Here is a 17295-nt window from a genome sequence, read left to right as displayed (position 1 = left end):
AAAACAGAGTCAGGCGGATGTAGGAAGAGCAATGAAACACATCGGGATTTTTTCCAATTCACCGGCGACATTTTTTGCCGCCCCCGCGGACTGCCGCCCGGGGCGGGCCGCCCCCTCCGCCCCACCCACGCTACGCCACTGATTGTAGGATGAGCATATATGCATAACTTTAGTTTTACTGGCGTTAAATGTATTGTTTACATCACAAATGTCTATTTGTGATGTAAATATCTGAAACCCTGCATCTGACAAACTGTAAACAGACTGTCAGACAAACAATACGAGTTCCGTAAGGGTTGCTCGGCGAGGCGATTGAGTCGAAGGGAGAGGCATTGGCTGTTAGTTTGGACATTGCGAAGGCCTTTGGTTGGCTCAAAGCGCTGCTATCAAAGCTTCCATCATATTATGGATTCCCCGAGAAATTATGCAAATAGGTCACAAGTTTCTTAGCAGACATAAGCTTTAAGATCATAGTTGACGGTGGTCGGTGAATGCTCTGAAACTCAGTATGTTGATGCTAGTGTCCCTCGGGGCTGTGTGCTATCGCCTACCCTATTCATATTTCACACTGCGTATCAATGACATGTTACAGACCAACGGCATTCATTGCTATGCGGATGATAGTACAGAATATGATGCCCTATATACCGGCTTCCCCCCATATTTCTCGGCTAAATGTCATTGAGGGTCAAAACGAACTTGTGTCTAAAATAGACAATTCTTTGGATAAAGTCTCTGAATGAGGTAGACGTAACTTAGTCCAATACAACCCCGCCAAGAAACAAGTCTGCGCGTTCACCGCTAAAAAGTCACCAATGGTTGTATATCCTCGTTTTGAGCCTTGAGGACACCTCTTTAACAATCTCTACCAACATTGAAGTACTTGACCAGTCCAGTTCCGATGTTATCTAGAGGGTAAGGTCAAACTCGCCTCGAAAAAGCTTGGTGTTCTTATTAGAGCGAGACAGTATTTCAGTCCGGACCAACGCCTATAACCCTACAAGGCGCAGGTTCGGCCTCATATGGAATACTGTTCTCATCTCTGGGCAGGGGCGCCAAAAAACCAACTGGCAACTACCTACTCCCTCTGGATCGCATCCAACTAAGGACCGCTCGAAAAGCGACTACCATAATGTTTCAAATAGGAAACTGGACTAACAAGGACCCCTTGGAATTACGCCAAGATGTAGCTTCACTTTGCATTCTCTATCGGTTGTATCACGGTGCTCTGAAGAATTCTTCAGAATCATACCTCCTGCAACTTTTCGCCATCGATCCACGCGAAAAATATACCATCTTCATCACCTTGATGAGTGGCAGTCTTCCACCATGCGTTTTTCGCGTAACTTTCTGCCGCGCACTGTAAAACTCTGGAACGAACTGTTACCAGCAGAGCAGTATTTCCGGACCTATACGACCTGCAAACCTTCAAAAAGAGTGCATATTCCCTCTTAAAAGGCCGGCAACGCACCTCTTCTAGCTCTTCTGACCAGCTCTTCTGATGTTGCGAGTGCCAATCATGGGCGACGGACCGCCGACGGTAATAATAATAATAATAAAAATTCTTTATTTGCACATTAAAAACATAGCAATAAAAATAATATAAAAATAAAGGATTTGCGCAAATTGGCGGTCTTACCGCTACAAGCGGTTTCTTCCAGACAACCAAGTACCAACAGAGATGAAAATATGACATACAATAGGAACAGTACAACAACTTAAAACTAAAAATAACCTAATGAATTTGTAATCAATATTATAATACATAATGATATTAATTTCTTTCATACAATATTACATAAAATATAATTATATACCTACTTAATATATAAAATAAACTACACAACATAATATTCACGAATTAATCAAACAGAACAATAAATAGAAGTAAAAACCACTGAAAGGGAGACAAAAATAAAAGGATTACATTGAAGGGGCAAGGCTTATGTAATATTATTTTAATTGTTTCTTCAAAATATTGATTGATTTAGATTTTTGGATGGTTTCGGGTAGTGAATTCCAAAGGCGAATAGCGGAAATGGTGAAAGAAGAGTCATAGAAAGAGGTTTTATGACAAGGAAAAGCAAGAGTGAGTTTGTTAGCTGAGCGAAGAGTTATGGCCAAGGAAAGATAATTTTTCTTTGAGATAGTTAGGAGTTGTAGGATTAAAGAGAATATTATTATAGAGCAGGTGAAGTATGTGAGAATTTCGGCGTAATTTAATAGGAAGCCAATTTAGCTTAGACCTATATTCTGAGATATGATCAAATTTACGGAGGCCAAATATGAATCGAATGCATAAATTTTGAAGACGTTGAAAGGAAGAGAGAAGGTTATCATTAAGGTCGCAGTAGCAAACATCGGCATAATCAAGAAAGGGAAAGAGCAAGGATTGGGATAGAGTTATTTTAGTCTTAAGTGGTAGAAAATTACTTACCTAAGCGTCTGAGGGAAGCAGTGGCAGCTTACGGTAGTTGCTTTCCATCAGCTTGCTTAGCACGGGTATTGATCTTCGTAGACAAAATATAACTATAGATTTTTTGATAAAAGATCCTATTTTTAAGTAAATAAGGTCGTAGATTCATTGTCAATGTTATTTTATTTTGAAGTGCATTTTGTGAACTGTTTTTATTACCCATTGTTTAGCGTGGGAAAATTGATAATTCCACCCTCAAAGAATCTACATCGCCAAAGTGCTAGACAAATTGTGTAACATTTTATAAAATGTTTATAAATCCCAGCTCGCAAAACAATAGGTCGTAAAAGTTGCTCGAAAAACTTACATAAAAAATTATTATTGTTGCCGATGAATCTACGACCTTATTAAATCAGGAACTATTTTCCAAGAAACTATAGTTATTTCTTGTTTTTATCTATTTCTTCTAGATCGACAATCCCCGTGCTAGGACAGCAGGTGACCGGTATGCTCGTTTTTTTTATAAAAAAAATCTGAATCGGATAGCATGCCTCCTAAGCGTGGAATAATATTATTATTTTCGAATTTTTCTATTGAATAATACGAATAGTGTTAAAAAAAAATTGGAGCATATTCTGATAATTCGAATGTCACTGTCTGTGTACGCGTCCGTCTTTGCCCCTGTCCCTGTCCAAGTCCTGTCCGCGTCTTTGTCAGTGACACCGATGCATTTTTGTAAAGCAGTTCGTTTTTAGCCCGTAGATAATAATATGATGCTATACATTTTTATTAGTTTGTGTGTAAAATAGCTGATACGGTAGCTGTTAATGAATGTCAGACAATTATTATTATATTTTATTAGGTACTACTTATCAATATTATTGCAGAAATTTTGGATAACGTGCAAATCTACAATACGTCCCGCGTGTTTCTGCAAAGTTTTGATAAAGCGGTGCGACTTCGACAAATGAATGGAAAAAATAAAATAAGCATGACTCCGGAGGGCTTGCAGGAGTTTATGGAGCTGAATATGCTGACTGGGCCAAGAGCACAAAGCGCTTTGTCGATTACTGAATTCTCTAATCAAAAGCCAAGACGTATGTTTATTTATTTAGCCCTTTAGTCTTTAGTTTTTTACTACACTATCAATCAACATTGTTACATGGCGTATCTATTCAAGGTTATCTGTCTTTGTCTACTTAATGACTTTTAAATGTGCTAGACAAAGAGAAGCAGAGCTTGTACAGTTATTCCATTATTCGCTCTATATTTTTTTTGTTACGGGCCAAGGCGTTAATATTTTAATGTAACTTCTTGACTATAAGTACAATATTTTTTTTAGTTTCAGCTGCGGATTCTGCGTATATATTTATGAAACAAGATATTTTACGTAATCAACGTGAGCAGACACGTGATTACTCTGCTCCCCCAATGGAAGCGCAAGGTAAACCAAAGGATGGTAAAAAAACAATCGGTGCTCAACAAACTAAAGGAATCTTAAAGAAGCCAATGCCTATAAAATATATTTGAAATTAAATGATATCGACGTCATAATATTGAAATGATAAGAATTCGTAATACATTTTGGGGTACCTACCTATATACCTGAAAATCATAATATTAATAATAAAAACAGGTTTTAAGTTAAGATTTACAAAATTATAATTTTGCTGTTTGTAATTCTTCAAAAAAAGTATAAACGCCAGTTGTCAAGTTGGCTCATCATTCATCTGTCACAAATTTGAGGTTAAGTTTGTTTACATTCGTATTGTAGCAATTTTGTACTTATTTTATTTTGTAAATTGTTTATTTTATCATATATCAATAAACATAGTTCCTACATAATTATGCTATATTAAAAGGAATATTACGAGTTGTTAAGAGAGTGTTATTTATAAGTATCTGTATTATGAATGAAACATTTTGTGATGCGTTTTTAACCCTCAATGAAGAATCAAAAGGTAATCTAATCATTTTGCCACTAATATGTATTCTGTGATTTGATAAAGTATTTAGTATTGATTTACATCATTCGCAACACGCACAATCTAACTTGACACCAGCTATCGTAGTTTGCTTAGAAAAAGATGCCTAGGTAATATTGTGTGTTAAAGTAATATAGTTTTTCATTTATTTGTCAAACAGCCCTGTATTTATCAAGCGGTATCAACGAGGTTGAATCACTTACTTCCTTGCAGTTCCAAAGAGACTATGTTTCAAAAAATATACCCGTTATAATAAGAGGTGGCTGCTCACTTTGGCCAGCGACACAAAAATGGAATCAAAAATATTTTAGGTAAGTGACAAGACAAAGTTTAGATTACAATAAAAAGTACAAGTGACATTCATATTTAAATAGCAATGTAATAATATTATTACAAAATACAATTATTTACAGGGAACATTTTTTATCCAAAATAGTTACAGTTGCAATTACTCCTAATGGCCTAGCGGATGGAATAACCAAAGATGATGATGATGTTGAATATTTTGTGATGCCTCAGGAAGTAGATATGACTATGTCGGAATTTCTAGATGCACTAAATGAGAAGAGGTAATGTCAACTTACTTTTAGTATGGCCACAACCTTATTTTTATTATTTAGCCTTCAAGAATATTAGTTTCTCAAATGTCATTCTTGTCAACTCTATAGAAAGCTTAGATTACTCAGAACTTATTAATTTTATTAAACTGTACTATATAATATGTAAAAAATGCATGTTGTATTCAACTATTTTAAGGCAAGATTTGATCCCATACATACAGCGGCAGAACTCAAACCTGACAGAAGATTTTAAAGAGTTAATGTCTGATGTTGATCCGGATGTCAAATTTGCCAGCGAAGCCTTTGACAAAAAGCCAGATGCCATTAATTTTTGGATGGGGGACGAGAGAGCAGTTACTTCGAGTAAGTTTCAAAGTTTTTAAATGATTCATACAAGTTACTTATTAATGTAACTTTACATAATATTATTCTAAAATTATATTCAAATATATTTTTACAAAAATTAATATTCCTTTTTAATGTATACCTCAGCTTCAATCTTCATGTAGTTTTATTTATTTACAGTGCACAAAGATCCATATGAAAATATTTACTGTGTTATTGATGGGTACAAGGAATTCACACTAATACCACCCACGGACCTTCCCTTTGTGCCCTATAAACGGTATCCACAAGCAGAATTCAGAAGAGACAATGAGAAATGGAGTATAGTTCCTATTAAACAACTTGAAACATCAAGCTTTGATGCAAGTGGAGAACTGCCATGGATATGCATAGGTAACATTTTTAACAATTATTATTTATTACTTATTATATCACAATCTACTTACTACTATTTGAGGGGCTTAATGCTTTGATGTGTTACACAATTATCCTTGTTCTTCTTGGATTAAAAAATCAGCTAAGTGCGAGTTTGACTCGCGCACAAAGGGTTCCGTACCATTATAGAGCAAAAATAGGTAAAAAATGTGTTTTTTTGTATAGGCTCCCCCCACTTAATTATTTATTTTATTTAAATATTATTATTAATTATTAAAGTACACATATAATTGAGAATTTTGTGAACATAGTGCCTACCTATTGCCATTATTGATATCTAGCAAAAAATAGCAAAAAAAAATTACGTTTGTTGTATGGGAGCCCCCCTTAAATATTTAATTTATTTATTTGTTCTTATAGCGGCAACAGATATACACAATCTGTGAAAATTTCAGAAATCTTGCTATAGCCGTTCTTGAGATACAGCCTGGAGACAGACAGACGGACAGACATTATAATATGACAGCATTTCATTACAGACTTTTAAGGTTATTACAAAAAATGTGTCATACATGTATTTGTAATTTCAGATCCCCTTAATCCGGATCTAAATAAATATCCAGAATTTGAAAAAGCGCATAAATTCAAAGTGCGCGTTAATAAAGGAGATTGTCTATACCTGCCTAGTCTGTGGTTCCACCGTGTCTCTCAGAGCCACGGCTGCATAGCCGTGAACTACTGGTATGATATGGAGTTTGATATTAAGTATTGTTACTTTAAAATGTTGGAGACAATGTGTAAGAAATATTAATAAACTCTAGTTAAAATTCTAGTATTTTATTTGAAGTAGACTATCACAAAGTTATCATTTTGACCAATGGAACTACAATTTATGCGAGTTATGTAAGTACTTAGGGTATTTTAACCTAAACTCTTAAGTAAAATCTTTGAAGCGAGATTTCGTACGTACGTACCTAGTTACCTAGTACCTACCTACATGGGCGTACCCAGGTTCTGATTCTGAAAAATCTGATTTGCCCCCTCCCTGGGGGCAAAACAGATTTTTTATAAGCTAGGTGTTTATAAAGAATAAAAAATTAATAATTTTTAGTTGTAAAAATATTGTATTGCAAACAAATGGCAAAAATTCGTTTTCTTAATTTTTAATTTTTATAGATAAAATACTTAGTAGGGACGTCAACATATCCAGATCCAACATGATCCATACCCCCCCTGGGTACGCCCATGCCTACCTACATACATACATACCTTTTGAAATACGAAAATGGGCAGTTCTGTAGCACTAGCATGGCCACAGTAGAAATACGAACTACGATAAACTGTGGAAACAAACTGAAGGTGCCGTTCCGAGTTTTACGGCGGCTAACCGCGACCGACCGGTTGTTTCCGAGTTGATATGTGTGCTGTGAGTTGTGACCCGTAGTCGTTTTTACCCGCTCCACGTCATAGATGTTGCATGCAGTTATGGAACAACCCCGGCATAACTTGGTCCTTGTAAAAATAGTCAATAGGAGGTGCCTCACCATAGTCCCAATTTAAAAATCCTAAAAACCATACTACTTAACTAGATTTTCCACTTTTGGCCCCTTTTGAGGTATGTTGGGGTCTCAAGCTGTATTCCACTGAAACATGGGCCTTAATCACTGCCAAGGGCGTCGCCAGCCGATGACGCAGGGGGGGGGGGGGGGGGGGGGGCAAGTTGACTTTAGCTACTACAGTCTACAATTCATACTTTACTCACTCTCTATAAATGAAAGTAGGTATGAATTGTAGGTAAAGTCGACAGCACATGAATCTTTTCACTTGTATTTTTTTAAATATTAATATAATGGTCGTTGTTTGCATTATATTTGGCAACTTTTTTAGAGTCTCTAGGGGGGGGGCAGCTGCCCCTCCCTGCCCCTCCTTGGCGACGCCCTTGATCACTGCGCGTGCGATGGTCGGAATTGGAGTAGGTATGTGGCTCGTTCGTGGCGACCTCACTGTACATCATACAAGGAGATCAGCGAAGATTCCCTCCGAGGAATTCTCGGTGGTTTGGTGGTTCTATCCCAGAATTTGGGGAAACCGATTGTTTACTTACTTACATTATAAAGCGGCAGAGTTTGTTTGTTTGAACGCGCTAATCACAGGAACTACTGGTACGATTTGAAAAATTCTTTCAGTGTTAGATAGCCCATTTATCGAGGAAGGCTATAAGGCTATATTTTATCACTTTAAGACTAATAGGAGCGAAGACGTGGGAGAGCCATGCTTCGCCATGAATGGGCCGGCTCGACCGGAGAAATACCACGGGCTCACAGAAAACTGGCGTGAAACAGCGCTTGCGCTGTGTTTCGCCGAGTGAGTGAGTTTACCGGAGGCCCAATCCCCTACCCTTTTCCCTTCCCTACCCTCTCCTATTTCCTTCCCTACCCTCCCCTATTCCCTTCCCTACACTCCCCTATTACCCTAATCCCTCTTAAAAAGCCGGTAAAGCACCTGCAGCACTTCTGATGCTGCGAGTGTCCATGGGCGACGGAAGTTGCTTTCCATCAGATGACCCGTTTGCTCGTTTGCCCCCTTATATCATAAAAAAAGAGAAGAGATAGAGGAAAATGTGGAAAAAACGGGGGAAATTATTTGAAAGGGCTTATCTCACGAACAACTGGAGCAATTTTTCTGTTATTTGGCACAAATAAGAAGTAGACCACGTGAAGGATCATAGGCTATTTTTTGTGGACTAATTTGTCTGTGAAATATCTAAGTACCTGGATGACCGAGCTTTGCTCGGTATAGCAAACACTCATTGACGTCGTGTTACTTAATAACGCCATCTGCTGGCCGTTAAAACAATAAGTTGCTTACAAAATAGTATTATTATTCGCCAATAGATGTCAGGAAGAGTAATATTTTTCAGTTTATCGATTATCGATAAAACACGAATATAAAGACATTTTCTGAAAATGATTCCTAGCTAGATCGATTTATCGCCCCCGAAACCCCCTATATACTAAATTTTATGAAAATCGTTGGAGCCGATTCCGAGATTCCAATTATATATATATATATATACTAGATGTCCCGCGCGGCTTCGCCCGCGTAAATTAGAAATTTTACAGAATCCGTAGGTACATTTTCCCATAAAAAATATTTCCCCCGTTTTTCCCACATTTTCCTGAGTTTCTTCTGTCGTATTAGTCTTAGAGTAATAATATAATATAACCTTCTCGATAAATGATGAGTCTTACTCGATAAATGATCTATCTAACACTGAGGTAAGTTTTTAAATCGGACCTGTAGTTTCTGAGATTGACGCGTTCAAGCAAACATACTCTTCAGGTTTATAATATTAGGTAGATATAGATTTTTTTTAATTATCGCTTGACAAACTCGAGTCTCGATCTAAAAGACTATGAAATGGTATAATATGGTAGTGATGATGATGATGATGATGATGAAGAATGTAATTTGCAAAGTAGCATATGCTTTCTGTTCTTAAAACAACGCCGAAACTCCCAAACTTGTATCTATAAAGAATCAGGAATTCTCTCAGCACCTTCCGAACCACGGTATACCAGGTATATCTCGGTGCAAAATCTTACTTGTTGGTAGCATATGCTTAGAATACTTCTCACGAAACCGAAGTCACCATATGTTTCCCTATAAGTTTTGAGGAGTTCCCTCGATTACTTATGGATCCTTCATCAGATCACCACTTTTCTGAATATAATACCAAATTGGGATGATACCCTATATACCAAAAGAAAAATTTTGAAAATCGGTTAACAAACGGCGGAGTAATCGTTGAATATAAGAAAACGAACATAACACCTCCCCCATTTTGAAAGTCGGTTAAAATTGTAGCCTATGTGTTATTTATTTAATATTTTAATCAGCACATGAATTGAATAACAAAATTTTTTTCAAATTAATCGTAGCACCATCTGTCAGGACAAACTAAAATTGAAATAGAATAATATTGAATGCGATGATAGCGCCGTCCGCCGGATCTAATGTAAAACATTCCAAAATCAACAACTCCTTACAAATAAGAAATTAATTGAAAAAACATTTTCCAGTAGACCAAATTGTAAATCTAAACCATTCTCGAATCTCCACGAACACACACAAAAAATTTCATCAAAATTGGTCCAGTCGTTTAGGAGGAGTTCAGTCACATACACACGCACACAAGAAATATATATATTAAGATATATATATATATATATATATATATATATATATATATATATATATATATATATATATATATATATATATATATATATATATATATATATATATATATATATATATATATATATATATATATATATATATATATATATATATATATATATAATTGGATATAAGATTTACGCGGGCGAAGCCGCGCGGAACGTCTAGTCAGTTATAAAGCCACTCTATGGGCGTGCTTGGCTGTGCCTATTTCGCACTTCGTTCTATTCTCTCTCTCTCTCTCTCAAACAATATTACTTAGATTTAGCTGCAAACTCTTAAACCCTTACGATTTATCCTCTTCTTCGATTCATATTATTATATTACTTATATCTATTTATTTTATTCGGTATAAAGTATCTATTATATTTATTTGTGTATTATATTTATTTATTTATATACTAATAGTATCTTATCTTATTTTTATTTTAAATATTTTTAGTTATATTTTATGGTTGCCTAATGCCTGGTAGAGACTGCTTCCAGCAGTAAGGCCGCCAATTCAAACTATTTCTGTTTTTGTAACATGTGTAAATTGATCTATTTTGTTTGTTTGAATAAAGAGTTTTTTATTTTATTTATTTATTTTTATTCTCGATGATGCCCGAAACGCCCTCGTATTTACTGAAATCTGGAAAAGTTAAGGTAATAATTTTCGTCTTAATTCACTGACTTGAATAAATAGTTAAAACTGAGTGCATCAAATATCAATATTATCATAGCTGGGCATTAACTCGTTAATCCGTTAATCGTTAATTAACGAAGTTAACATTTTGATTAACGGATTAACTTTTAAGTTAACTTTTAAAAATATTAACGGACTGGTTAACTTCCGTTAATATGCAGAAGTCCGTTAATCGTTAATCCAATGCCTACTATTTACCCCACGGCACCGCGGCGCGGCGCGAAAACAGGTTCAGACAAAACAAAAACAATACTAGATATACATTTTCAGGCGCAAGCGAGTGAGAAGAGATTTGTTTCGTTTTTTCATTTCATTACTCAGCGCCGGTGCTTAAACTTAGGCCAAACCTACGCGACCAAAGCGACTGCGAAGCGGTAGCGTCTACCGCGCGGCGGACGCTGCCCATATAATCTTATGGCGCCGTGCACACCTACCCGACCGCGACGCGAGATGTTCGCGTCGGCAAAGCGAAACATGCACGTCAAGTTGTCAGACGCGTGTTTTGAAGTATACATAACTAGACTTCTTTTTTAAAACCTTTTTTATATTTTTTTCTACAACTCCTTAGTTTATGATTTTTTGATTTGTTTACGTTTTGATAAATTGTGTCATGATCTTAAGGCACCTACCATATGTGTATGCTTGAACACAGTTTTGCTAGCGCATGCTTCTCGCATGAAAAGACGTAAGACTGACTTATCTACCACATGCATGCGCAAGCCACATTCTTGCCGAGATCGTCGGCGTATAAACAATGTTTCTCAATGAAGAACTATTTCTTCTGCTTTTATTTTTCCAGTATTGATAAAGAAGTACAGTATAATTTAGTTACCTAACTAAATTATACTGCACTCTTCTTTAACAACATGCAAATGATTTATAATAACAAAATACTTCTATAATTATTGTAATCTACCTAGAATACAATAATTATAGAAGTATTTTGTTTTGTCCCTAACCTGTTGACTTCCAAAACCTTAAACCAATAGGTTTTGTATGTACACTAACGCAATGGTATAAGTACAACAAGGCCATATTATGCTAAGTACTCATATACGGTTTTGCTCGATAGTTGACTCCAAATCGAGCAATAATCACCGTGTGGACCGCAAAACTGACAGCTCGAAGTCTTGCTTCGAGCCGACTCGATGGAATTAAATAAGTCAAATATGTCATTTCCTTCGATTCGGAGTAAAACTATCGAGCAAAACCGTATGTGAGTACTTAGCATTACACATATTAACGGATTAACGATTAACGTTAAATTGCGTTAATTCGTCCGAAATGTAACGCTTTAACGTTTAACGAAGCTAACATTTTTTTTAACGGATTAACGATTAACGAAGTTAACTATTTGATTAACGGTGCCCAGCTATGAATATTATATTACTACTTAATTGTTTTTAGGAAGCACGGAATGCCCTCGCATGGCTTCGCTGTCGGAGATCCGACGATCCGGTATTAGACAAGGACTTAAATGGATTGACTGACGAAATAGAAGGAGAAACAACTGGAAATTTTTTCTCCACGCTCAAAAATGTAGGTGAGCCAGTGTTTTTAAACTTTGTATATTAAGTCTGTTTGTATTTTAAGCTGATTAAAGAAAGCTGTAAGCTTCGATAAAATGTATTCGTCCGTCTGTTGAATAATGAATTGTTAATTATTAAAAACCTATTATGTACCATTGAGGAAATTGATTCCTAGGCAGTTGATGGACCTACATCATTTGGTCGGCTTATGTCAATTTAATATTAGCTGTGATCGGTCGGATGGGTTTGAATGGCGCATTTTCACTGGTCGATACTAGGGCCCGCATGCGGGGTGCGGGAGATTTCTGAAACGCATGCCACGACCAATAAAAATGCGCCATTAGTTGTTATAGACTCCCCGTATGCTGTATACCTACCGTAGGAGTTAAAGACTAATGAAAATGCGCCCTTAAGGTTCGCGCTCACTTTGTCGGCGCGTGCCGGGGCGGATCGGGGCTCAGCGCAGCGCAAAATGCGCTATAGCACACTATCGCCGGGCCGGGCCGCATCGCATTGACGAATTTTGAGTACTTATAGCTCGGATATATAGTACGGATAGCTCCAGTGTGACCACTCTTAAATCACTTGTGACTCGATATATCAAAAACGTTGCTTTATTCTACTAAAATCTACTAGACCGTGTTTTAGCTTCTACCGAAAATCTACCTTTATTAATCAATGTATTCTACGTGGTTGAAACTAAAATAAAACTAAAATGTTTATATGGACTGTCTTCATTATGCATTTTAATTTTTTATATTATTTAATATATAATATCGATCTTCTATTTAAATTTACAAGAAAATTTGGACTACTAAATCGTCATTAATTTGACCTCAAATCGACCAAAAAGTGGAAATCTATGTGAAGTGTGGTCACACTGTTGCTGGGGCGCAGCGGGTTTGTCGGGCCTTGCCGGGTCTTGTCGCATTGACGGAAATCCGCTGCGCCCCGACACAGTGTGCGATACGCGCATCCGCTTCCATACAAATTGTATGGAGGCGGATTTTTGCGATGAGCTCCGGCACGCTGAGCCCCGGCACGGCCCGTCTCAATGAGCTCACTCCTTTAACGCGACTAAATTACTTAGATCCGCCATCTGTCTAGGAGTCAACTTTTCTGATCTTACTTACCTTTTTATTTGGTCTGAGGTACCTACTTGATTCTTTGTACTTGTACTCCTTACTTCTTAGTCCTTACGCTAATTCAGGTACATGTCATTTTCTGTCTTTTTGGTTTGGTAGGATTTCCAACGTGTACCTACCTATTAAATAAGGACAGCAACATAGACTATAGCAAAAACATGGAATTAAAAGTTTTTTAAACTCGCGGAGACCTCTCACCTCGACAAGAAGATTTAACATCTTCTTGGCGAATGACGAATCTCAATGACACAAACTTTTTCAGTACATATAACCGTGACACGTTTCGGGCACTGAGCATCACGTTACTGCTGACCCTGGCGCGGGAGATGTGCGGGTGCCTGGTCATCGTCCACTTCGCCTCCGTCATATTCAGCAGCGCCGGCCACAGCCTCCCCCTGACTCCCAACCAGCAAACTGTGTTGCCGGCGTTTTAAGAGGGAATACGCTCCTGAAGCTTTGCAGGTCGTATTGTTTGCGTTGATCGCATGATCTGAAGATATAGCTATATAGCGCATATATAGTTTTGCCTGCACGAAACACACCTTTTCACAACATTCCAAATTGTGCTCCTAATAATATCTGCTCATTACAGAATCGTGGTACAGTGACGTCACTGGTGATGATCTTCGCGTGCTTCTCCGCGTCAATAGAGCTGCGAGCCTTCCTATCGGCAGCTAAGTACATCGGCCTCCACTACGTGTACTGGTTCTTCTCGGCCGTCTGCCTCGTCAGCGCGGTCTACATCACGCTGAGGGTCCCGGAGACTAAGATGAAGAGCATAGAGCAGATATATGAGGAGCTAGACGGCACCAAGAAGAGAGTACCAAGGAGCAAAGAAGATGAGTTTAGTACCAAGTTATAGTGAAAATTTGTTGTTTATATTAGTTAATCTTATCGTAGATGTAGCTATTAGTTAATTAGCAATAAGTTAGTATTATTTGAAGTAATATATTTTCGTTCAATGCATCTTAGTTGTTTTGTCAGATCCGAAAAATAAAGAGAGGAAATCCTTTTTTTTAATTCACATGCACTAGTACTGCGTGTGAGTCAGCTAGCCTTTGTCGATAATACAAGAGCATTTGACAGTATTAAACACTCAGCAATATTTACATCCCTTTATAACCAAGACATAGATCCCACTTACATAATATAACTCCTCAAAATCATTTATGCCAATAGCACCGCTGATATAAAACTCAGCACTACCGGTCTTAAATTCCGAGTACTTAAAGGCGTCAAGCAGGGTGACCCGCTCTCTCTCAAACTTTTTACCTGCGCCCTTGAAGAAGTCTTTAGAAAACTGGAAGGTCTGGCAGGCCGGCAGGAAGGCGGCAATGGGACAAACCTTCGCTTTGCTGACGACATTGTCTTGTTCGCTGCCACAACCGCAGAACTACAAAGAATGCTCCAAGATCTGAACTCTGCAAGCCTCGAGGTGGGACTAGGAATGAATAGGTCCAAAACTAAAATAATGACCAATATCACGAAGCGTACCTAGGTCATTTCAGAGAGATAGGATTGACCTGTCTCTCTGAAGCGAAGACTCGTCGACATGTGCATTCTGCCCGTCCTAACCTACGGTGCATAAACTTGGTCATTGACCGATTTGCAAAACCAACTCGGGGTATGCCAAAAAGTGATGGAGCGCAGTATGCAAGGAGTTAAACATCTCGATAAAATGAGAAAAACCATACTGCGCTCAAAAACGGGAATCACGAACGTAGGAGTAAAGGCGGCAAAGCTGAAGTGGGATTGGGCGGGACACATAAGCCGCGTGCGTTTGACCGCTGGGCAAAGATCTCAACAAAGTGGGCACCGGAAGATGGACGACGCCGCCGTGGCCGGCCTAGAAAAGGATGGCGCGATGAGCTGGAACCATGCCAGCCAGGCTGGCCAGCGGTGGCGCAGGAGCGAGCACAACGGAAGACTTTGGGGGAGGCCTTTTGCCCAGCAGTAAGACAGCATAGGATAGAAAAAAAATATCAGCGGTGTCGTAGCTCCTAGTAACCGAAATTAGTTGCAAGTAAGTTGTTTTCAAGATCATATTTATTTTTCCGACGTTATATTTTGCGATTCGTCACCTCATGTGTATGCATGCTCGGTGCAGCTCAAGTATTTTTATATGTAACTAATTAACACAATTTGCCGTGTCGTGACCGGCGGCCGCGCGGGTTCGTACATACATTCAAAGCTATATTACTTTTGCCAGCACCCTAATGCCACCGAAATAGAGGCTACTCCTATGGAACCTCCGAGGTAATATAAGCATGAACGCACCGTAGGGAATATATTGCGGCTAATATCCCGCACGTAATGAATGTCTGAACAGCATGGCTCCAACATGAGGTGCGCAGAAATTTCTAGGTAGTCAAAAACCTAGGTTGACGGCTGAACAAACTTAAAATACAATGAGGAAACAAAGTAAAGGCATGAGAAAATAACTGCAGCATTATGAACGTGTTAAGTTTCATCTACAATTTTAGGCTTTTACTAAAAATTGGAAACACGTCTTGGCGGGGGCACTCCTGGGCCCCCAGATATATTACGTAGATACTTATTAAATTGTAAACTAATTATTATAAAAGTGGAAACTCAAAAGCTCAAATGTTAAACTCAAATATTGTAAAAAAATAATTATTACTTATTGCAAACATTAAAATTAATAATAGTAATACATACAGTGAATATTATCAAAGGATTTAAAAATACTGAACCTAACATAGAGCAAGGCTGAAGCACAACCAGAGCTCTACCAATATACTTAACTATATATATAGTCTTAGTCGTTAGTGTACCTACTACAACAGTTTAAAATGTAGGCATAATAATTATTACTAGAGATCGCCCAATGGTCGAAATTCGACCTTACTTGCAACGACATTAGGATTACTACCTATATTTTGTAAAAAATATTGACTTCATCATAGTTTTTTTCAATTCTTGTCTCTGGGACTCAGCTGATCTCAGACTGGCCGTTTAAGCATTGTCTAATCTAAAATTAAATAAAAAAAAACAATAATCCATTTTCAATTTGTCAACTTGTTGTCAACAGACTTCAACCATAAATAAAAGAGTATAATTCGTATGTATAGGCTTGTCACTCAAAAATCTGTCATTTTTCCTAGTAGTAGTGTCGTAGTGTGTGTAACGTTTTATTTGTTAAAAATATATATGATAAAAGCATAATTTTAAAATAATATTAGCTCGATGCACTCCTTCACCATATAAACTATAACTGTGCGAAATTTCATGCACCTACGTTTCCCCATTTTTTGTAAAAAGGGTTACAAAGTTTTTCTCTCACGTATTAATATATATTATTATAGATGTTGCTATTTTTGTAAAGTGTAGAGCTTAGCCGGTTATGCTTCTCGATACCTGTTATGAAACTTGGATTATTATTGGTAAGTACTTTTTATATATCCTTATCAAAGTATTTTTAACACGGTACGGTTTTTCAAAGTGTGGGTCACATCTGTCAAATGGGACAAGGCCCCCCAAAACTACAAACTATAGGAAGGTATGGTATATCCGTGACATCCCCTCCCCCTCCTTTATAGGGGATTTGTCAATTCTCTTTTAGAGTCTGGCTAGCGAAAGATGAGACTGGCTTTTTATTCCAAAACTGATTATGGTAACACTGTCATTAACGTCAGTGTCACCTATAGTGCTGCAGCAAAACTGCTTTTAGCTATGATTAGTAAATACGAACAAAAAAAAAGTGAAAAGGATGCAATTCTTAAACAAAAACAAGATTGTTTACATGAAATATCCCAGTGCATTGGTAAGTACAGGTAAAAGATTTTGATACTTTCAATTACAATTAATTAAAATCAATATTATTTATCATGTAATTGAATTTATTGTTTTGCAGGTAACATGAATGATGGTAAAGATTCAGCTATGCAAGTTAAAATATCAAGCATAAATAAATTATGAGATATTATGTTCCAAGAAGAGTGTTTAATGACAAAATCAGTTCCCTGATGAGATTTCTTTTTAGACCGGTAAGA

General features: G+C 37.3%; 1 protein-coding gene across 1 annotated transcript; it reads left to right on the top strand.

Moving 5' to 3' along the window:
* Positions 1-4099: 4099 nt before the first annotated feature.
* Positions 4100-6501, top strand: LOC121730186 (bifunctional peptidase and (3S)-lysyl hydroxylase Jmjd7). Its single transcript, XM_042119165.1, has 6 exons — positions 4100-4377; positions 4562-4712; positions 4815-4970; positions 5158-5324; positions 5487-5699; positions 6272-6501. The coding sequence occupies exons 1-6, from the start codon at positions 4326-4328 to the stop codon at positions 6490-6492; spliced, it is 960 nt and encodes a 319-aa protein (XP_041975099.1). The 5' UTR covers positions 4100-4325; the 3' UTR covers positions 6493-6501.
* The last annotated feature ends 10794 nt before the right edge of the window (positions 6502-17295 follow it).

The sequence above is a fragment of the Aricia agestis genome, chromosome 1 (assembly GCF_905147365.1).
Source record: "Aricia agestis chromosome 1, ilAriAges1.1, whole genome shotgun sequence".
In the NCBI taxonomy this organism is placed as follows: domain Eukaryota; kingdom Metazoa; phylum Arthropoda; class Insecta; order Lepidoptera; family Lycaenidae; genus Aricia; species Aricia agestis.
Note: the sequence above shows the minus strand (reverse complement) of the source record. Positions and strands in the feature narration are given on the sequence as shown.